At 52.1% G+C, this 23,778-nt stretch overlaps 1 protein-coding gene across 1 annotated transcript in view; it reads left to right on the top strand.

Moving 5' to 3' along the window:
• LOC122373177 (DE-cadherin-like) overlaps window positions 1-23,778 on the top strand; it is a gene marked incomplete at its 3' end in the record, with an annotated part of 158,113 nt that overhangs the window by 81,091 nt on the left and 53,244 nt on the right. The window contains exons 3-6 of the mRNA XM_043351012.1: window positions 1,561-1,714; window positions 2,073-2,180; window positions 17,152-17,255; window positions 22,177-22,318. Of these exons, the coding sequence (XP_043206947.1) occupies window positions 1,561-1,714; window positions 2,073-2,180; window positions 17,152-17,255; window positions 22,177-22,318 (508 nt within the window). The remainder of the gene's footprint in view (window positions 1-1,560; window positions 1,715-2,072; window positions 2,181-17,151; window positions 17,256-22,176; window positions 22,319-23,778) is intronic.

Genomic DNA, 23,778 nt, shown 5'->3' with positions numbered 1-23,778 from the left:
TTTACAATGTTAAATGCGTCGGCACCAACTGTTCAAGCCAGGAACGATTCTTGGTTGCTGGGTGGGTCGCACACTAACTGAATAATTCCTCCAGCTCCTACCCTCTCTGCGTCTCTTTCTCCCTCCCTCGCCCTTGAAGGCCGTTGGGCGGCCCCCGGGTCGCTCACAGTCACGACTCACGATAAATGACGACCACCTTCGCCGCACCCCGCCCTCCCCTCCCTTCTGCGCTGCAGAGGGGAAATCTGCACCTAAGGCCCGGACGAGCTGCCTGTCTGCTGTCTGTTGTCTGCTGTCTGGCTGTCTGGGTTTCTAGGTGTCTGACCTTGCAACACATGGTAGAGGGGATGAGCCTTCATCCCTCTTCAGAGCCAGATTTAGGTGCAGGCAACTCGGATGAGCGGGGGGAAGTTAACTGGAACCAGGCGTGGTACGAGAAAGCTTTCTTGGCCGCGTCTTGACTGATGAGTCACATTGGTGTGCATAGTCTGGAAGCCGGCCTGTGGCAAATGCGTACCAGCTGTGCTTATGACGACCAGATGTCATATGTGGTGTTGGTTAAAGCGCATTTCAGTGTAACGTGGGAGATAATCACATTCACCAGCTGCAGTGACCTCCCCGTCACCATCACCAGTCGGTGATGGCCCCGTATCACCACTGTCACCAGTCGTGGCGCATCTGACAGATCACCACCAACTCAGTGGCGGTGATGTGCCCATTTCGCCGCCGTCATCCATTAGAAATGCCGGCCATCGGGTGGCCTTTTTACGCAGCCCTGGACAACCCACTGGGCGGCTGGAATGGCCGCGGCACGGGATCCTTTCATCCGGCGCCGGCAGAGATGAGCTCACACCTCCCGTTATGCGAGGAGGTCGTTATTCATCATGCCCTGGGCACACTGCTTTCATATGGAAGCCACACGGAAGCTGGCCTGCTAGTGCCCAGCTGCATGACGTCATGCATTTGAGGGTTTGCTGAGTTCCAACGTCCCGTCAGATGCATGGGGAAGTGCTCGGGTCCCGCCTCGTTTCATCCCTTGATTACGGCCTGTGACGAATGACTAGAATCGCTACCTTGTCATTAAGACCTTACTTCTACGCTACCTTGTCATGCAGACTAAGCGGGGTTTGCGGGGTCGAGGTCTTGCCCGTAGGGTCTCATATCGCATCCTTATTTTCTCTTTATTTTAGATAAGTTGCGCGGTCTGTCCAGTAAATATTGTGTTATCACTCTGTATCTGACATTGTTCCATAATAAATACACCATATCTAGCTGCATATTGCTGAAGGAAGTTCCCAGAATAGAATGATTAAATTTTCATTCATGTTTGTTGTGCTGCTATGACTTATAAGGGATGAATCAAGACATGATATGAGGCTGCCAGCTGTGTTGCTTTTGTCAAGGCCCAGAATATTATCTCTACCCCAAGCGGCAAGCCTCATACGGATAACCATGGGCCTGCTTTGACGGCCTTTGATCCATTGCTGCAGCTCCTGTCGCGCTGGCTTCTTACCCCTAGCGGCCCCGAATCTCACCACTGTTTCTCTCTTCTGCCGCCAGGTGGTGGCGACCGGTCCTGCCAACATTCGGTACAGCGTGGACAACCCGCGGCTGTTTCGGATTGACGACGATGGCAATGTGTACACCAACACCAACGGTCGTCAGCTGATGCAGGGCGGCCTGCTCAACTTCACCGTACTCGCCGTCAACCCAGGTCAGTTGAGAATAGAGACGCGGCTCAGGTCACCGGGTCAACGGATGGTGGTCGCTTACGGACCGTGGATCATAGAGGTCATTGCTGCTTTATTAGCTGTTACCAGATGACTTGGCACTGCTAACATTGATATATGTTTTGGTATTGTGATATGACTCTCAAACTTGAAACGAAACACATTGCAGGTTGAGACCGTTCGTATCCTGAGGCGTGCTCTTATGCAATGCATTCTGTTTTAGTCTTTTGAATATAATAACTTGTAATATGTTTGCACTATGCTCCCTTGCCGTTGATGTTTCATTTAAACTTCACTGCGCCAATCAGTCGCATCTCGTGACCTGTGTGGCACTTGTTGCAGAGCACAGCCATCGTGCGGCCTCTGCGACCGTTCTGGTCAGCGCCAACCAGCCGCCCAAGTTCTCCGACCCGGCCTACACGGCCAATGTCTACGAAAACGCCAATGGAGGTGAGCAATAGCTGTGGATGTATTTATTAGAAGAGAGGAATAGTTTAGGGCAAACATAGGTCCAACTTACATCTGCACTGTGTCGTCCTGTATGATAGCTTTTTCGAAAAAAAATCGATATTTTGCTTTGACATTGCTTCTTTGCTATCGTTGTTCGTGTCAATGGTGTTTAGCGTACTTCATATGTGCTTAGAATGTTAATTGTCCTGGTATAAACTAGGCGCCTGTTCTTATTTAAAGGTAGTGTGCCACCTTTGAAAGATTTCCCATTTTATTTTTCCTAGGATAAGAAGCTTCTGTTTTTACCTAATATCGCAAAAAAATAAAAAATGGGCCTGGAATAGTGCCTTTTTCGCCTAAAAGTTTATCGGTTTTTAGATATGTATAACAACTGTAGTGGGCTCACCTGCAAACAGGCGTCGGGCAACAATCGCGAATGCGGCGCACTTGTGACAATAAGCAAAGGTCATTATAGTGTTACGACCATACGACGTACGGGAATGAGTTATCAGCTGTCTAATCGTAGACAACACAATGTCGAGCCTTAAACTGTAAGCCCGTATTGGTACTGTTTCTTTTATTTGGCTGTCGAACATTATTTATGGTTTGAAATATTTGTATTAACAATTGTTGTATTAACATTAAATGTCCGTCCGTGTTCCCACAGTTTTTCAGGACATTTTAAACATGGCAGTGTACACGGCAGTAATGTAAACACAAATTTCCACACAGATGTACACGGCAAGGTGCCAACGTACGGTAACATACACTACATGGCGCACAGCAAGGCACAGAGTACACACTACACATTACACAGTAAACGCGATCCGTGATACTATCCCTGAGCAAGTGAGCTGGTATGGTTCACGCGTTTTTGCACCTAAGTTTTTTCCTGAATTCTTTTTCTGACGCTGTTTGTGTAGTTTCTATTGGAAGTCGATTCCATTCAGTTGCGGCTCTGTACGGGAAAGATCGTTGTGTAATAGACAGACGCACTTTTGGAAGGTGGAGCCGATTGGTACATGCCAGGCGGGTCACTCGAGTGGTTATGTCTGATCTTTGGTGAAACATCCTTTTTAGAGCTTTGGGGGCGTCGCAGTTATTCAAAGCGCGAAATACTTTTAAACAATCACGCTCCTTGATGAGCTCTTCAATTGTTGGCCACTGAAGCGCACTTAGGGTGGGTGTAATGTGCTCATGGCGGCGTGTTCCGGTTACTACACGGACTGCGAAGTTTATTACTTTCTGAACGCGAGATATTTGGTTTTTGCAGGCCCCACCCCAAACTGGCAAGCAGTACAATATCTGGGAAAAGACGTGTGCCTGGATAATGAGAATAAGAGCCTCAGCAGAAAAGTGACACCGGAACCTGTTTAAGGACGATAGAATAGAGTAGCAGCGTCGTAAAACTTCTGTAACGTGTTTTTGCCAGGATAACGTTTGGTCTATTTTCACTCCCAATACTTTAATGTTGTCTGAAGGTTCAAGCGAACTTTCACAGAAGTCAAGTTTGAAATCAGAGACTCTCTGCAAAGCTGATGATGTGCCTATAAGAATGAAATCAGTTTTGGCTACGTTCATTTTAAATGAGTTGGTAGTGAACCATGTCTGCACTGAGGCCATGGAAGATTCCAAACGCCTTTTGAACTGGATGAGACTTTCGCTGTCTGTCGGCGAGCTGTCCAAAAGCTGAGTGTCATCTGCATAGCATATAACGCGGCCATGAGGTATACAATTTTGTAGGTCAGCAGTGACTAGACTGAAGAGAACAGGTCCCAGGATTGATCCTTGTGGGACACCGAATTTCACGGGAAGAACCTCAGAACCACCTCGAACCATTTGACCACGACCGCTCAGATAACTTTTGAACCAGTGTGATGGGACGCCGTGCCACGCTAGTTTCATCAAAAGAATTTCATGATTGACGCTGTCGAACGCTTTGCTCAGGTCTATTGCTGTTATTGAAGCAATGTGGCCCCTATCGATTTGATCAGTAGTCCAGGCAATGGTCTCGAGGATGGCGTCTTCCGTTGAATGGCCCTTGCGGTAAGCGTACTGGCTGTTACCTAGTAAGTCATTTTCTTTGAGATAGTGGGTTAATTGGTTGCACACGACACGCTCAGTGATTTTCGACATGACTGGCAGAAGTGAAATTGGACGATAGTTGCTAGCGCGACTGTGATCACCATTCTTATGTAAAGGAACTACACACGCTATTTTCCACTTTTCTGGAAATATGCCGCTTGATATTGAAGTGTTAATGATATGAAGGAGCAGCGGACCGATCACAGCAAAACAACGACGAATGGCCAGGATGGGGACTCCATCCAGTCCGACAGCTTTCGAATTGCTCATCAGACGCACCGCTGTTGACAGCTCAGGTAGAGTAGCGGGCTGAAGCTCAAAGCTTGTGGCACACACCACAGGGGGACGTATCTGGGGATCGACATACGAGATCTCACGATGTCGTACGTGTCATCCTGTCTGCGAGGTAAGAGTTCTGCTGCAATGTTAGAGCCTACATTCGCAAAATACGCATTAAACATGTCGGCCTGTTTTGAATCAAGGTTGTTATCTAGACAGTTGCCGCTCGTGTTTTTTACATACTGATTAAACTTCTTCCAAAAGCCACTGAAGTTCTTGCGCATTAATTCGTTACATAGAAAGTCTTTCCGTGCACGTGCTAATTTGCTTTTAACACTGTTGTGAAGTCTTCTGAAGGTCACGTGTCGATCTGCGGTGCGGAGGTTCAGCCAGTCCTTTTTAGCTTGGTCTCGCTTCGTCATCAGGTCACGCAGTTCACTGGAGAGCCATGGACAGCCACGTTTTCTATTTGTGCGTACATTTTCCATGGGACAGTGCCGGTCTATGACCTCGTTCCAGACGCGCATGAATTTTTCAAGCTTGCTATTGACATCAGCGGTCTCTAACATCTCACTCCAGTCCGCTAGCAAAAGATCCAGACAAACTGCGTTCCAGTCCGTTTTGTGCCAACGCCTGGTATGAAGAGTCCTTGATTTTTTCCGCGGTTTGGGTATTTTCACGACACACGTCACCGGCTGATGATCACTGAGTGAGTCGTCTAATACGCTGACAGCTGCATGGAGATCTGGCAGACTGGTTATAATGTGGTCGAGAATTGACGGACGTGGAAACAGATGTGTTGGCTCTTTAACCAGTTGATTGAGGTTGAGCTCAGCCAGAAGCTGCTCATATCTTATTACCCCAGCGCCATCTCTGGTGGATAGATCGATGTTCATGTCCCCGAGCAGGACCACTGGCTGTCCTTTCGATCGTGCTTCTTGTAGTTGAGTTCTGAGGGAGTCCAGGAAGTCTGTAACGGAGCTGTCTGGAGGCCGGTAAATGACGCCAAGAACAAGAGACCGACCGCACAGTGATGCAAATGGGGTTCACGAGTGGCCATAAATACGAAAAAGGCCCAAAATTCAAGTTCACTTAATCGAATAAATCGTAATATGATCAGGCAGGCAAATGTTTGGGGCGTCTGACAAAGTATGATTTTAATGTTTTTGTCAAAACCGGCCTCGTGTATGATTGTCAGAAGTCGAGACATTTTCGATGTCGTAAAATGACTGTCAGGTACTGGAAATTCAAGTGCCGCTAGCGTGCGTTCATGTAATACAAACTGCAAAAATTATACATGAAAATGATCTCCGAAACCTGCTGCTTCTAATGCCATGTCTTAAAAAGCCGTATCTATTTTGGTTTGGCGGTGAGCTAACTATTTGTAATCATGTTGCAACCGCAGTTTTTAACCAAAAATATTTGCTTTCAATTCACCTACAGCACTTCACACACAGTGTGTGCCCGTTAGTGCACCATATCATAGCATTCCCTAATCATTTCTGAGTCGCATTGTAGCCGTTCGCCGTCTTCATTCACCGTCAAAACATGTAGCCGTTCCACGCCTGTATTCACCGTCCACCTTCCACCGAGCCCCGCAACCGACTCCCCGCGCCGCCCGCCGCCCGACCCGCCGAGCGGCCCGCACCGCCCCAGGGCAGGCCGGCCGCCCGGCGAGCCGAGGCGCCGCCAGCTCGCGGCCGGCCACCCGAGCACACAAGCGAGATGCAAATTCCAATACCACACGTCCACATCTCCCCCCTTTAGCATCTCGCCCACATCAAAACACAAGGATCACCGCTATGACCAAAACACAAGAATCACCGTTATAACAGCATAACAGCGCCAATTCACATAACCTCTTCCAACACGTCATTACGCTCACGCTGATACAAAACGCCTATGCCATATACCAAAACACAACACAACTTGAGGACGAGCTCGGCCACCGTGACGATGAAGGCGGTCGTCTGCTTCATCGATTATACGGTGGGGTGACGCGTCACGTCCACCGCGCACGCGGAGAAACCAACAGGCGCGTGCTCGACAACCAGTCGAAGAGCACGTCAGAGGGAGGCAGCAGCAGCTGGATCAGCTGGGTCGGCTACTGCCGGCAGCACAAGGAAAACAACAAAACAAAAACAAGAAGAATCACACACGACATTCTAACTATAGCCCCACCTATCTGGCGCTTCTCTGACACGGCCCGACCGCCTGGGTATCTCCCGGCCCACGTCATCAAACCTCACAGTCCGCTTAGCCGCTGAGGTCGCGCGAGTCCTCTGTTGAGGAGCGCTAGCCGGTGGGCGGGAGACAGCCAGCTGAGCGCCGTCGTTCTTGGGAGGAGGCGTCGTCTGTTGGGCACTGCTGCTCACACGAGGAGGAGGCGTCGTCTGTTGGGCACTGCTGCTCACACGAGGAGGCGTCGTTTGCTGGGACCGATCCTGGGCCCGACGAGTGTTCTTCAAGATGCCTGGAAGACGCCGCTCGCCCGCTGAGCCAACAGAAGTCAGCACCCCACCGGCCGGTAGAGGAGGGTGCATGCTGCAGCCTCTGCCCTCTCCATCTTCTCGCACCTCCTCGAGCCGGCGCAGGTAGGACGGTGCAGTTATCCACGGGCGAAGCTGCGTGTGATGCGCCCTCAGCTCGGCTCCGGTGTCCCTCTCCAGAGTGTAGGTGACGTCATTGCTGTTCCGAGACTTCACCTTGAAGGGACCGTCGAATCGCTGCTCGAACTTGCCAGTCAGCAGGTTACCAGGTCGCTGCGTTTCCCGCTTAACCAGCTGGCCCACTTCGAATGGCGCGAAGCTCGGGTTTCCAGGCCGCCAGCAGCTCTGTCGCTCCACCGATACCAGCGGAACGCTGACGCCACCGTGCTTCTGCTTCAGCAGAAAATCTGCTGGAGAGTCACCAAGCTGAGAGTGGCTGGTCCCGTTGTAGGTCGCCATGGCCTTCGGAAGATGTAGGTCCCAGTCTCCAGGCTTGTCGGCAGACAACATGCGAAGCTCCTGACTCAGGGTGCGGTTCAGCCGCTCGACAGCTCCGTTGCCCTGCGGTCTGTAGGGTGTAGAGAATGTCTGCTGGATCCCCCACCTCCTCAGCACCTCTTGAAGCTCCGGACCCACGAACTCGCCACCATTGTCCGTCAGAAGTCGCGCAGGCCTGCGCAGAAGAACTGGCAGGACTCGCTGTTCCAGGGCGACTGCAACCGCAGCAGACGTCTTCCTCCTTACTGGTACCGCCACCGCCCACTTGGAGAAGTGATCTACAACCACAAGACATCCAATGAAGCCACGTGGGGTGCGAGGGAACATCACAAGATCAGCAGCAGCCAGCTCAAAAGGTGCTCGACTCTGAAGGCGCTGAACAGGTGCAGCGATCCTCTGAGGGGACGATTTATACAGCTGACATTGACGGCAACTTCGGGCAACATCGGCTACAACCTTGTTCAATCCTGGACAGAACACCTGGCTGGCGATCAGATCGAACAACTTGTCCCTGCCAATGTGAGCCATCCCCTGGTGAGCTGCGGTTACAAGTTCCGCCAGCCAGAGCTTGGAAATGACAGGTAGGTCCCCATACTTGCTGTGACGGTACATCAACAAGTCATTGCTGACAAACAGATCATTGAGATGCTTACCGAAATGTTCCAGTTCTCTGGGCAATTCTTGTTCTGTCAGCTTCTGCCGAACATGGCTAGTGAGCTCATGAAGAAGACGATCCTGGTGTTGGTGTTCTCGGACAGAGGCGATGTCTGGGATTCGCTCTCGGCTGTCAGGCAGAAGAACGTCTTCAGCGTCACTGCATTCCTGCGAGGACATCACCAGAGTCAGACCGGTTGCAGTGTTCTTGAAAGCACAGTGACCGCTCATGGCGTGCTCCCCATAAACACTGCTTATCAGCCGCCTTCCAAAATCCAACTCGACACAAGCAGACGTAAGGAAGTTTGCACCCAGCAACACACAGTGGCCGAACGAGTTATCTGAATCAATCAGCAGACGTACCGTTTGTGGGTCCCCGTCCCCAGGTAACGCCACGTCTGCTTCGAGATAGCCGGTGCAGTTGGTGAGTCCTCCGATGCCTCGAACTGATACAGCGCTGGGAATCACATCCGCCTCCCTGGTGCCGATCAGCTCCAACGCTGCGCGGCTGACCATGGACACAGCTGCTCCGCTGTCCAGAAGGGCACAGACTGGTCTGTCATTCACGTATACGGTCGCAGCGCATGAAGCGCTGGACTGATGATCACAGAGAGGGTGTACAAGCAGACCGTCCTCAGGCGAACCACCCTCTTCAGTCGCACACATTGTGACACGTTCTGGCAGTTTGACTCTACACATCATTTGTGATCTCACCTGTTCTTGGATGTGAGCCACGAGGACGGTGTTCTGTGTCTGGAAGTTCTTGTTCTCCTTCAGCAAGTTGAAGTGGACTCCTCCCAGACACTGGAGATGAAGAGCTTGACCAGCCACTTCCTCCCCGTCTGGACCGGTGAAGATCATGGGATGATGGCCACCGAAGTGGACGATGACCCGTACCCTCATCAGAGTAGCGAACACCGCCACCATCTCAACAGACAACGGCTGACCTGGGACCTTCATGCTTTTGAGTGTTTGTCGTGCGCGTCGATCCAACTTCATCTTGAACCTGCCCGGTGCTTTCATCACTTCGCCCACCAGCAGTTCTCGGAGCAGGTGGTTCTGTGCAGGCCGGCGGTCATTCTCCTCCATCCAGTGGCACAGGCAGTCGATCAGTGCATCACCTCCTCCCTCAGCTCTGTAGTACAGATCCAGACCAACTGGCAACTGGCGACAGACAGCCGGGAGCTCCGTCGGCAGTGGGTGAGCACGAGAGAACATATCTGCGGCGATGTTGGATGACCCTGGCACATAGCAGATCGTGAAGTCGAACTCCGAGAGCTCCTCCATCGTCCTGGCGATCCGACTGTTGACAAGATGCATGCTGTGCATGTACACCAGTGCCTGGTGATCCGTGCAGACTCTAAATGACACGCCACCGAGGAATGGCTTGAAGGCCTTGACGACACCCCAACGGAGAGCTGCGAGTTCCAGTTCGGTGACTGAGTAATTCTGCTGTGAGCGAGAGAAGGTCATTGAGGCAAACCCGATGTGACGAGTTTCTCCGTCTTGTTCCTGAGTCAGACAGGCCCCCGCCCCAACCTGAGACGCGTCTGTCCAAAGAGTGAGAGGCTGCGCGTCCTCTGTGTAGTCGGGGAAGGCCAGCGTGACTTCCTCCTCCATTACCTGCTTCAGTTTCTCGAAGGCGTCAGTCATCTGGTCCGTCCACGTAATGACTGTGGGGCCTGGCTGGCCTGTCAGGTCCGTCAGGGGCTTGCTGATGCTGGAACAGTGGCGCACGAACTTCCTCTGGAAGTTGATGACCCCCAGGAACTGTCGGAGCTGCTTCACGGTCTGAGGGCGTGGCAGACTGCGCACCTTCTTGATGTATTCTGGTGATCTACGCAGACCTCGCTCACTGATGACGTGGCCGAGGAAGGGTACTTCTGGCTGGAACCAGACACACTTCTTGGCATTCAGCTTGATGCCCTGCGACTCGAGTGCCAGGAGCACGTCGTCCACGAGCTGAAGATGCTTCTCAAAGTTCTTCTCCATCAGGAGCAGGTCGTCCAAGTAGATGACGAGGTTTCGCCTGGAGAACCCCTGCAGCACCGTCTGCATCTCTCGCTGGAATGCTGCTGGAGCATTCTTCAAGCCGAACGGTAACCTGCGGAACCTCCAGTGCTGCCGTGCTGTCGAGAAGGCGGTGTAGTCCTTTGATGACTCCTCCAAGGGCACTTGGTAGTAGCCCTTGGCCAGGTCCAGCGTGGTGAAGAACTTCATGCCGTGGGCGCTGTACACTGAGTCCGTGACGTCGGCCATCGGGAAGCGGGTGGCCACCGTCTGCTTGTTGAGTCGACGGTAGTCAATACATAGCCGTAGAGATCCGTCCTTCTTTCGTACTGGCACAACGGGCGCCGACCACGCAGAGTCGCATCTCTCTATGATGCCCAGACGCTCCAGATCCAGGCACTGGCGCTCGATTTCCTCTGCTGCTGGCGGCGACATCCTCCTGGGCGGTACGTAAACCGGCGTGTCGTCCTTCAAGACGATCCTGTGTGCAGTCAGGGACGTGCGCAGTGGATCAGAAGCAGAACTGCTGAATACTGCTGCGTGACGCTGAAATAGATCGTCTACAGCAGCGCGCTGCGACACCGTCAGTCCCGGAACCTCTGTTGATGACAGCGTCACGTCACAGCTCTCCTCTTCACTCACTGAGAACACGTCACATGGCTGCTCCAAGTCCTTGCTGGCGTCTGCAGCAGTAGCAAGGTAACCCACAACCTCACCACGGCGAATACGGACAGCCATCCGACCACGGTTGCAGGCGAGAACTCGGGGCTGACTGTCACACGCCAGTCCAGGAACAAGACTGACATCAAGACCAGGCTGTGCTTCAAACAGAAGATGACGCTGGCTGATCGTACACTCTGAACAGCGCGGCTGCTCGGGAACGGTGTAGGGCACAGCAACTGAGCACCCTGGGGCGATATCAACATCTTCTGCTGCTCGGCAAGGAATGTCAGCAACAAAAATCATACACTCAGGCTGCTGGAGGTTCAATGGCATGTAAACCGTCCAATGGGAACCATCAGAATTGCGTCCAGAAACCGATCTTCGGGCGACGTCCACACACAAGCCCAGCCGCTCCAGCGTGTCACGGCCAACAATGACATCTGTGGGCGACTCCGCGTCAGACAACACCAGACAGTCGGTCAGCTCCAGGTGCACTCCATGCAGATTCAGGTCGACTGTCGCAATTCCCAGTGGCTCAACGACACAACCCCCAATGGCACGCACCCGAGCAGCACTTCTGGCAAGCAAGACACCATCAGATACAACATGACTGGCGACGAGAGTCCGTGAGGAGCCGGAGTCAATGATGACATCAGCTGATCGCCCTGAAACTATGGCACGGGAACGAAGGAGGTGCTCCGGCTCAAGAGCGGACGCAAACACCGAATCCAGCTCTGAGCCGGTCGACACAGGTGCTCCTGATGAACGGCCAGACACAACAGACTCGGTGGAGACAGGGCTCGAGTCGGTCACCACGTCCTGCCCTGATGGAGACGTGGGACCCGCTAGTTTCCCGGAGAAGGCGAACGATCATCACGAACACGTGAACCAGTTGAACGGGAACCATCCCTGTGTCTCTCTGCCCCATTTCTGCGCCGTCTTCGGGTCCCTCGACCATACCCTGACCTTCTCCCCCCAGGGGGGTCCGGAGATGGCACTTGCTGACTCGGGCCTGAACTCGCTCTCTGATTCTCCACTGGAGATCTATGACGGGAGCGAGGGGCACTCTGCGATCTCTGACGCGAACGGGGCACGTTACAATCGCGCATATAATGCCCAGGGCGGCCACAAGAAAAACAGAGATCCTGTTTCCGACGACACTCACGCTCAACATGTCCAAAGCGGCCGCAGAAGAAGCAGCGAAGTAGTGGGCGTCGATCGCCAGTCGCTGAAGAGTTAGACGAGGAATGCTCTCGTTGATGAGGACGCGCTGTTGTTCCTCGCTGCTCGTCGTATGTCTCCGGCGCCGGGCGGCTGCGGCTGGAGACACCATCCTCCTCTGCTGTGACCGTGATGAACGGCTCCTGTTCGCTTGCTCGGCTGTATAGAAGAGAGATGGATCGGCGTTAGACACCACTTCCTCATCCAGCCTCTCACGCTCCAACAGGGACAGCAGGTTTTGCCACGTCAGGGTTATGCCATGAATCTCGCGTGTATAGTGAATCTGTCGGCGTAGGTAGTCAGCAGCACGATGCGGCAGGTTGTCAAGCAAGTGCTGACGCAACTCCTGAGACGTTTGTATGTCCTGATCGGGATACGCATCGTTATACACAGAGGCCACTCTGAGCGCGAACAGTGCCAGTGACTCACCCTGGTTCCTCCTACACGACCGAAAACGATCGCGTGCCGAGCAGTTACCAGAGAGCTCCTGCCGCTTCATCCAGTCGAGCATCCGACGTTTCACCGTCTGGTAGGGGTTGAAGACGTCCCCGCAGGCCACAAAGACATCAAGAATCTGTCCTGAAAGCTTGGATTTCAGCAACGGCAGAGCCTGGTCAAGACTTCCTGCGTACACATTCTCACAGTGCTCTTCAAATCGATCGAGATAGTGAGCGAGGGACTGCCTGCCACCCAAAGAAAAACTGGCCAGCTCATGAACCTGCTGTACAACAAAGCGAGTCGATGGTACAGAGTCGGTATTGGGCGGCACGAACCGAGTCTGGGAGCGATTCGGCGTGAACTGAGGCACATTCTCATCCGGACACACGGGCATACACAGTGTTAGAGGCTGACCTGTTAGTCCGTCGGCTGCAGCACCGGATGATGCAGCCGGAGCCGGGGTTCCCCGGTTGTCCGCAGACTCGGGAACAGGCACCCCGGCCGTACCGGGCGCCGCTGCCGCTGATGTTAGCGACAGCTCCAGGCGCCGGCTCAGGTCACGTATGGACTGCTGTTGCTCAGTGATGCGCTGAAGAGCAGTCGCCAGCTGTTCCCTCAGCTCATGAAGTTCCTCCGCGCGATTGCTGTCATTTTCGGCGTCCGACATGGTGGCGACTGGCGAGCCCGCGGAGCGGCAGAGCGCGGCACAGGCCCGACGTAAGCGGCGCGTTCTGGTGCAGACTGGACGCGGCGCGGCGCAGGCTCAGCGTGGAGCGGCACGGCACGGCCAAACGTGGCGCGGTGCGGCGCAGGCTTGATGTGGAGTGGCGCGGCGCGGCGCAGGCTCGACGTGGAGAGGCGCGGCGCGGCCAAATGTGGCGTGGCGCGGCGCAGCCCTAACGTGGCGCGGCGCGGCGCAGGCTCGACGTGGAGAGGCGCGGCGCGGCCAAACGTGGCACGGCGCGGCGCAAGCTCGACGTGGAGAGGCGCGGCGCGGCCAAACGTGGCGCGGAGCGGTGTAGCCTCGACGTGGAGAAGCGCGGCGCGGCCAACGTGGCGCGGCGCGGCGCAGGCTTGACGTGGAGTGGCGCGGCGCGGCCAAATGTGGCGTGGCGCGGCGCGGCGCAGGCTCGACGTGGAGAGGCGCGGCGCGGCCAAACGTGGCGCGGCGCGGCGCAGGCTCAGCCTCGACGACGAGAGGCGCGGCGCGGCCAAACGTGGCGCGGCGCGGCCAAACGTGGCGCGGCGCGGCCAAACGTGGCGCGGCGCGGCCAAACGTGGCGCGGCGCGGAGCAGGCTCGACGTGGAGCGGCGCGGCGCAGACCCAACGTGGCGCGGATAATGTAGAGCTCAGTACGTGAGCGCGAGTACTTGCTGGGCGCCGACTTGCTGGCTTGCTAGGCGTCAACTTGCTGGCTTGCTGGACACCGACTCTCGACTCGCGACGCAGCGACTCCAGCCCAGACTCGCAACGCAGACTCACAACGCTGAATCTCAACACCGAATCACAGCGTGGAATCACAGCGCGGAATCACAGGCACGTACTTCATGTGAACTTGCTAGGCTTTTAGACGAGCCCCCAAAATATGTAGCCGTTCGCCGTCTTCATTCACCGTCAAAACATGTAGCCGTTCCACGCCTGTATTCACCGTCCACCTTCCACCGAGCCCCGCAACCGACTCCCCGCGCCGCCCGCCGCCCGACCCGCCGAGCGGCCCGCACCGCCCCAGGGCAGGCCGGCCGCCCGGCGAGCCGAGGCGCCGCCAGCTCGCGGCCGGCCACCCGAGCACACAAGCGAGATGCAAATTCCAATACCACACGTCCACAGCATAGTGAAAGAATTAAGGCGCTAGCACAGGGCTGACCGGCGCTACAGAAGTTTTCGTCCGGCACGGTCGGGTGCCGCGGCGCAGCGGGCGGCCCGGGCGACCGCGTCGCCGCGCCTCCCGAACGCCGCGCGGCGGCACCCACCCGCCCACTGCGCGCCCACTGCGGCACCCGACCGCCCGGACAAAAACCTCTGTAGCGCCGGTCAGCCCTGTGCTAGCGCCTTAATTCTTTCACGATGCGACTCAGAAATGATCAGGGAAGGCTATGGTATGATGGACTAACGGGCACACACTGTGTTAAGTGCTGTAGGTGAAACGAAAGCATTTTTTTCTTAGAAAAAAGCTGCGATTGCAACATGATGATAAATAGTCAGATTACCGCCAAAGCGAATGAGATACGGCTTTTTGTGACCCGGCATTAGAAGCAGAAGGCTTTGGGGATCATTCCCATGCATCATTTTTTCAATTTATACGAAATGAACGCAAACCAGCGGCGTTCGAACTTGCGAGTGTCTGACCGTCATTTTACGACCTAGAAAATGTCACGACTTCTGACGATTATACACGAGGCCGGTTTTGACAAAAACATGAAAACCATGTGATTTCAGGTGCCCCAAACATTTGTCTACTCGGCCATATCGCAATTAACTCGATTTGGTAAACTTGACTTTTGGGTATTTATGGCCACTCGTGAACCCCATTTGCATCACTGTGGACCGTGACTGGTGGCAGACAGCCAGAGTGCGTCGGTTACCGGATCGGTATTATGAATTTTCAAAAGCGAAATTTTTATTGAGTCACGGTAGATGATAGCAACTCCACCTCCTCGTATCACTGAGATACGAGGAGAGATATGATTAAAATCATGAGAAATATGATTTTATGTAAAATAATTGATATGAAAAAGCCGTCTTATAAGTTATGACCCCATTTCACCACACGCAAGTGGCAGAAATGACAATGATCAGCTGACGCATTTTTATTGGCCGAAGTCAGAGCGCGCGGCCCGACGCACCACGCGTATTTGGAAATTCCGACCTCGACGAGCATCAGAAGCCACCTAACAGGCGTGTTCGAAACCGCAGGAGATGATGATGAACGGGTTTATCGAAACTTGATTGGATGAGCATATCGGTAATAGCGATTTCAGTGTGTGCATTTATTGTTCATAGTGATGTGAAATGTGGTTGGGGTACGACCGACAACCCGTCGGGGCGAATTTCGCACTGGGGTACTCAAAATTTGAAGAATTTAAGACGTTTCCATGAGTTTTGAAGGTATGGATAAGTTCTAAAAATCCGGTTCTCCTTATCTGGGCCATTAACTCCATACGGTCCAAGAAAGCTGGCACACTACCTTTAAGCTGCTCAATGTCCAATGCTGTTCATTGTCGGTTTACCACGGGTGGCTTCAGTGCCCATTGCCTGCTTTGTTGGTCCTAATTAGGTTCAAACACATTAAGATCCCTGGCAAACACAATTCCTTCGCACTGAACCATCATTAATTCCCCTGTGTCATGTTGCCGCCACCTTAGCTGCCGGACAGGGCGATATTTCTGTAATATTAATCGTGTCCAACCATTTGTTTACAGTTTTAGCGTCGCGTTTGATTCATTTCCGAGTGCCACTGTCCAGATAATGTGTCTCGCCCTGACTTATCGTACCCACTTCTCATGAAGATGAGCGAAGCGTCATTTGGCCTGCCCTTCGAACAAAGCATACGACCCGCAAACGGCATGGCCATCGTTCTAACAATAAAAGCAACTGTCAGAGTTAAACCGCTATTGGACGCTGGCCTCTAGGCGGCACCCTTATCATAAAACTTTTGTCGCATTCTCGCTAGCGTGCCTGTGTCCAATCGCGAAAGCGGTCCCGACAGCGGCCAGGCCGGCAGTGATGAACGGTTCAGATTCAGAACGGCCGCGGCCCGCTGGCGAGGAGAATGGACCCGCCTCGAAGGGGAGTGACGGCAGTCCACTCTTTGGACTCGATCTGTTAGCGGTGCCGTGAAAGTCCTCAAAGGTGCTAAAACGACAGCATCGATTTGTTTGAACATTTTATTCATGTAGGTACATTTTTTAGTGTATTAGTGTAGAAATGCATTGTGCAAATCTATTCTCGTATGATTGTAACAAATTTCTGAACTCAAATGAACACATTACAGTTGTTGGCTTCATGACCGAGCCCATTTTAATACAAATGTATTTCCCACGACTCTAGTAGGTCACTCTCCTGACCTTCTCTCTGGAAATGCCACGAGCCTCAGTCTGAACTTAGTTGAATTCGCCGATAAATCGCTGTGCATTTGGCGTGATAAGTGATCTTTCCAGAATGAGCAAGGCCCGACCTTTCCTGAGTTGATGTGAGTGATCAATATCAATGAAAGTCTGAAGTGCTCTGCGATTACCAGCGAGTACAGATTATCATGTTACTTACTATAACATGGCTTTGGCGTTACCTGGAAAAGACGTCACTAGAGGTCATTCCCCTCCCGTTACCTGACTCGTTTTGACCTTATTTGATGACATGGCTCTACTCTAAGAGGCTCACTGGCATGAGTAATTGTGTAAGGTAGGTATGTGCCCTTTATTTTCACTAGTCTTTTCTTCCTCGACATGGCATCGCTGGTGTGAGCACTGAGCATTAGTGTATTGCCCTGACCTGACCTAACCTGCCCCAGGCACGTGGTGCGCCCAGTGGCGTAGAACCCTGGCCTGACCTGTCTCCTTAGGCTTACTGGTGCGCGCTGTGGTTTATGTTCCTGTTGTGACCTAACCTGACCTAACCTGACCTGCCCTGCCCCCAGGCTCACTGGTGCGCGCAGTGGCGGCGCAGGATCGCGATACTGACGTCATCAGCTACTTCATCCGACCGGAGCCGGGCGCGCCGGACGTTGAGGAGTTCGAAATGGTGAGTTAGTGAGCACGGGAGACTGGAGAGCATGGGAGAGGGAGAGGAGAGGGGAGAGGGTGGAAGAGACAGAGCACCGGATGGGGTTAGGTGGCCGGAGAAGTTGTGCGGACGGGCTGGGCGCTGCCCGGGACTCTGGTAATTAGGGATCTGACTTGTGAACGAATTCCGTGAGCAGTTGGCCTCGGGGGACTGTAGCGAGGGCCAACTTTTACAGATTGTTACTCGGCACACGCCGTAGGGGATCTGTAAAGCTGTGATACCGAGCGACAGGGCTCAGAGGGATTATTCTGCCGTGATACAGGCGACGGAGATTTTAAACAGCGTGATACCGCAGACGGGGGATATGAAGCGTTATGATACCGGGCGTTATGTTAGGTTATCTATAGGTGTTGATATGGGGATCTGTTATGATATGAAGCGTTATGTTAGGTTATCTATAGGTTTTTTATACCGGCCGACATTAGATCAGTAGAGCTGTGATACAGCCAACGGTTTTTTTACCGCCATGATACTGGGTTCAGGAGTTCAGGGGGGGGGGGGTGGATTCAATGAAAGGTTAACTTACACATGCAAGGTGGGCTGTAGTGTATGCCTAGATTTTGCCTGTATTCTTAAGTTGTTTGTGGAAAGTTCACAATAGATGCAACTGACGAAGCTTAAATGAGCTGCCTTAATAATCAAGGGGACTTTTAAAGGACACTGCTTACAGTTTCAGCGGTTGCGTCTTATAAATTAGAACCAACCTTTGCCATGCAAGTTCCTAGTCAGCGATGACATTTGTAGGGAAATGACACTTGGTGTGCTTAGGAAAAAATGTCAACATGCTGTATTTTACCGGACGTTGTTGACATTTATGTTGACATTTTGGCTTCCGCTATCAGATTTTGGTGAAATTTGCAATCAGTAATTGGCAAATAGTGTCCCTGTAAACGCTAACTCACAGGCTTCATGACCAATTGAAAGCAAATGCTTGTCAGTCGATAGGCAACGTACTCTCGGCACGTATAGTCACATTTTTCATCATTGATCTAACCATCAAAGATAAATGGCGACGGACAGCTTGTCACTGCCCTCCAGCCATTGTGAATGACCACTGACAACTGATATTGGACTCTGACTGTTGACCATAGGCCCCTGTCCACTGACCACTGACCACTGACCACTGAATACTGACCACTGACCGTTCACTACTGACCACCGACCAGAAACCACTGACACTGACCACCGCCCCCTGACCACTCAATGACCCTCTGATTGGCGTCAGTCCCATTCCTCACGTCGTGCTCGCACCGTATGGTACGCGGCTCAAGTCTTCAGTTCAATTTACGCCGGAATTTACGGGGGCCATTCCGTCCAGACAAGCGCTCGTAGTGACCGGTCGTAGCGGCCTCCAGAACGCCGCCTCAGGCTGTTTGAAGGTCATGAATCAGACCGACACCAGAGCTGTTCTGTTTGTTGTCCAGGCCCGCGCAAACGGCCGTCCTTAGCTCACAGAAGAGAGGCGCTGGGAGCACACCAGACTCGCGAAATCAATGATACTCGATCATGCTTTCAGGATCCGTGAAGAGAAGTAGGTGTCGTTTGCTATGACGTGCCGCGCTATCTGTATTATTCCAATGGAGATATGATACGGATATGGAGAATTACGACAGGTCACTGTTATGATTGTTGCTATAGATACATATTTTAATATTTAAGGGAAGCTATTTTTGAATTAATGTAAATTACTTGCACATAACTCTCCCCATAGTTGCATGGCCATACTAGTTACTTGGTGTCGGTGAGGACCAAAGCGCGCTGATGTATCTCCGTCTGGTCTGGATCGGCCTCTCATGACCCTCTCTGTTGCGTGTCAGTGGACCCATCTTTGTCCATCGCTGGGCCAGCCCCGGGTGGCGGCCGGGCCACAAACCGTCCACAATGACAGTGTTTAGGTGCAATTAGGGCGTCCGTGATAATATAGCTCTGCCGCGCCGCCGGCAAGGTAACAGACCTCGTGTGGAGCAGAGAGGAAGACGGAGAGAGAAGGGGAGAACGCCAGGCGAGGAGTGGTGGTAGAGCCACAACGCTGTAGCATCTCCACGCACGCTCGTGGATTGATGTACAGGGTGATCAAAAAAAAAAAAAAATGGAACCCCTAACTTAAAATGTCTGTAAGTCAGAAAATTTTCACTATATTGACAAATTGCAAACACCATTAGAAAGAGCGTTCAATTCTCTATAAAACCAAGTTGATTCAACTTAATTATTGTCATAAATATTGCCCTAGACATATGCCTACAAAATTTGTGTCACGAAACTCAGTGAAACAGTTTTGAACATTATGCGCAAATCAGTGATTGACGGTTTGCTGTTCTGACCATGTCGCTTGTTGGAGGTTCATGAATAAAAATAGCTCATTCACGTGCTATTGTAAAGAAAGGAAAGGCTGACGGCCTACTGGGACCAGTTGTCCCAGAGACTGCTGGTCCGCGCATTCGGAGCTGTCCCCAAGCAACTGCAGGCCTGCGTGACGGCCCACGGAGCTCGCGTTGAGCACATGCTGGGATGAACAGCGGAAGCTAGGACGCGTGTATCTGTTCTACTGTGTGCTTCTGTGTAAACTTTTATGTAATAAAATTGAATTTGGATGTGGTGATATTCGCAAAAAGACAAGAGATAGAGTGCTAACGGATTTCAGCGCATTGTTAACATTTGGCGATTTCGTTTCACTCAGTTTTCTGACGCTCATTCCAAAAGCTAATAGTGTGCCAATGCTTTACAACATACATGCACCAATTTTACGTGATATGTTTAGAGGATATAATGCTCTTTCTAATGGTGTTCGCAATTTGTCAATAAAGTGAATATTTTCGGACTTATAGACATTTTAAGTTAGGGGTTCCATTTTTTTTTGGATCACCCTGTATATGTTTTATTGCAGTCAAGGCAATGTTTATAATGCCATTTTCACTTCATGGCGATAAGGAAGGGTGGGCTGAGGTGGGGAAGTGGGTGAATGACTTTTGGATTCTACATCAATCCGCTATGATGATCCTTTGTATTACAATGCTAGTAATGTCATCTACTCTTGCGATTCCGGCGACCTTTGTCTAAATCCTCCTGTCGAAATGTCTGCAGCAGTACCATTATGCAGATGTTTGAGAGCCACCGTCAGCCGACCGACCTGATTGACCCGGCGCCCGATGCCCGCGGCAGATTTTAGCCCACTGCGGCCGGCGTCGATCGCTAATGCCTCCGCTAATGGCTGCACTCTACGGCCTATATAATCAGATCCATTCTATCAGCGACTCGCCAACGCAGACGACCTCTAGTTCTCTGTTTGAAAAAAGTTACCTATGCCATCAGGAGGAATAAAAGGACTGAGAGTTTCGGCTGATTCGATAACATCGTCAATCTATTGTCGCTGAAAGTCAGAATGGTATTCTGTAGAATGACTTAAAAGTAGATGGATGGCAATGCATTGCTAAATTGTCTTTCTGAAGACCTCTGCTCACTGTCTTCTTAGTGGCTTAACAGCTTTTTCTTTTGGGCTGTGCAATTGCATATACGAGTAGGTCTGTTATCCTCATTATTCCGTTGACAAATGCCGCATAGTTCATGTGTCGTAATTGCTATATATATGCTATACCGACATAGACGTCATAGAGCGAGTCAAAATACATAATAAAATCGCCTCCCATCGGGTATACTATAGTGAAATTGCTGTCACTTTGACAGTGCTGGCAGTGCTGTCACATTGTGCTGACAGAGCCGATAGGTGGACGATTGCAAAGGTGAAGGCGTGAAGTACAGCTTAACAAATGCGACAGCGAAGCGCTGTATTCGCCTTTCCGTTTTTGACCTTGCGGAAGGCGCTGTCCTGTCGTTATTGGTTCTTCAGAAACGACCGTTTAGCGCGCCCGGTACCGTTTGTTTATGCTTTAGCGTCGATGTTTGGTGGATACCTGAATGCCACTTGGGCCGTTTATGTTAGATATACGAAGGACGCGGCTAGTTTACCGTTTGGTCCTACCGGAGGAATTCATTTTCCCGCCGATAGGCTAATGGGAAAATACCGTTATTTACTTGGTCGTTTTTATCTTCCGCCACGTTTAACTCAGGAATGTTTTCGAGCGTGAGCCACGCGACCCGGCCGCACCTGGCCTGTCGAAAACAGGGTCGGACAGGCCAACTTCTTTCAGTGAGCGCCGGGCGAGGGTGTGGTGGACGCTGGACGGTAGACGCCCTGGGGTGTTTTCCGGCGCCGGTCCGCCCTTGCCAATAGACAGATGCAGACGTGTCGAGCAGACGGCCAGACAGACGTGTATCGAGGTGATATCGCGATTGTTCGGGGACGTCGGCAGTCCCAGGCGAGTCGTACTTAATTGGGACCGGACTGGGCCTGGTCTGGCGCCCGCCTCCCCTCCCCCTGTCCCAACATACGCCCACTCCGCCGCCCCTGTCCCGCCGTGTGTCCTCCGTCCCAGAGGGAGATGGTACGCGGAGGCATGCCTGCCTTGGAATTGGGTGACGGACAGCGCATTTTGAGTGCCGTTGTTACAGAATAATTGGATGGAACGTTCGTTAGGAAGGCTGGTGTGACGTGTTTGCATATGCATATCAGTTCAGAAATCAAAACGTCTTGGATTGGAACGTAAATACTAACAGCTAAGCTGAGCAGCTATCTTCTATGACCAATTGTGTATACCGTCCGTAGTTTGTTTCAATTCGCCAAAGTTCTTGGTTTGTATTCCAGTTCACTCATGCCCGGAGTGTGTTTTATCTCAGCAGACACCACACAATGTGAAATTGCGGCGTATCGCACTGTATTCGCTAAAATGTTTGGTACTTCAGTTCACCAGGGCTCCCCTCGATGTGTTTCAGTTCACCATGTTTGATACTTCAGTTCACCAGGGCTCCCCTCGATGTGTTTCAGTTCACCATCAACCGCCAGACGGGCGTCATCCGCCTGGTGACGAGGCCGTTTCAGTTCACCGAGGAGGACTACTCGTTCCTGGTCATCGCACGTGACACGCACAACCAGAACGACACGGCAGCTGTGCACGTGCACATTATAGGTGAGTGGCGGGAGAGCGGCAACCTAATGATTAGGTAGTCTGTTTACATTGCGTAAGGATTGCAAGGGTATGTACATGTGATGTATGTTCGGTGATGAGCCCTTAGTACCTGTACAGATGAAATCCTCTTTGAAATATCAGATTTGGACATTCTAGGTAAAGCAGTTAACACTGTACAATATTTGTAGTATTCGTGTAACCGTTTCATTTAGTTTGGTTTTATCTTCTAAGCTCTTTCCATATGATTACGCCCTTTTCCTTTTGTGCATTATTCGGGGATCTTCGGTAATGTTCCAATTTCGGGTCATGCCGGACTGAAGTCACATAATTCTTCGGTGAAATTAGATTACGCGGTCCAATAGAAAGGTCAGGTCGCAGCAACAAATTATGATTGGTCCCCTGCCCGGCGCCATTGCAGATATTGTTCCTTTTTTATGCAGTCATATTGTGCGAAACGAGCAATATTTATCACTCAACACTGGTTTCAGCAGCTGCTAAAGAAGTTTCTATTTTCCATTTTACAAATGGCAGCCTCATTAATTTTGTAAGCGAAGTCTGCATCCGACAGAGGAATCCTCTCTCCCTGAACGCTCGATACCGGGCTTATTTCGTCCTGTCTTTTGGGTGGCGGTGTCTCAACTTACACCCCTTTGAGCGTTGATCCGGGGGTATTATCTTCTGCCTCCCAGCGCGGTCTTTCCCCGGGTTTCCCCTCCGCTGGGGATCCCGCCGCTGATGACCCTCCTGTGATCCCCCTCGCCGGATTTTCACGCACCCATTCCGCTGTCACGCTGGCTGGTTTTGGTCCTGGTTCCATCTGGATACCGGTGATCCTGTTGATCCACCTGATCCAGCTGATCCGCTCTGGTCCAGCCGGCTCAGTCGCATCCTTTCACAGGAGAGATAATCTGGGATGTTCCACTAGGGATACTATACCCGTCCCCAGCTTTGCATTGCACATAGTCCGTGGTCTGTGTCCGCTATCCGACCTCTGCCCGCCGTCAGCGGCCCAACGTCCACCGTTCGTCGACCGCCGTCCACCGTCTACCGCCCGTCATCCACCGTTCACTGTCCACCGTCCACCATCCACCTTCCAACGTCCACCGCCTACCGCCCACCGCCCATTGTCCACAACTGCGCTGTTGTGATGGTATAGCCACTGTAGTAGCAGCGGGCCATCGCCAACAAATCCACTAACCCTCCTCACCACCAAATAAGACAGCTGACGTTGGCATGTCGCTCGCTCGGCGGCAGCGGCGGCATCATAGATGATGGCTTCATTGTGGACAGGGGAAACAGTGGTAGTGCGAAAAGAGCAGCCGGTGTTTGAAGATGTTCAATATCCTATCAGGCTAGATCAATAGGACTCGTCGAAAGATAGACGTCCTTCGATTAGTTCTATGGTAGATATTCAATATTAGTATTTTGTGTTTGCTAGGGAAAACGAGGTAGAGAATGGT

Source organism: Amphibalanus amphitrite, unplaced genomic scaffold (genome assembly GCF_019059575.1).
Source record: "Amphibalanus amphitrite isolate SeventyFive unplaced genomic scaffold, NRLGWU_Aamphi_draft 001455F_arrow, whole genome shotgun sequence".
NCBI lineage: Eukaryota > Metazoa > Arthropoda > Thecostraca > Balanomorpha > Balanidae > Amphibalanus > Amphibalanus amphitrite.
Note: the sequence above shows the minus strand (reverse complement) of the source record. Positions and strands in the feature narration are given on the sequence as shown.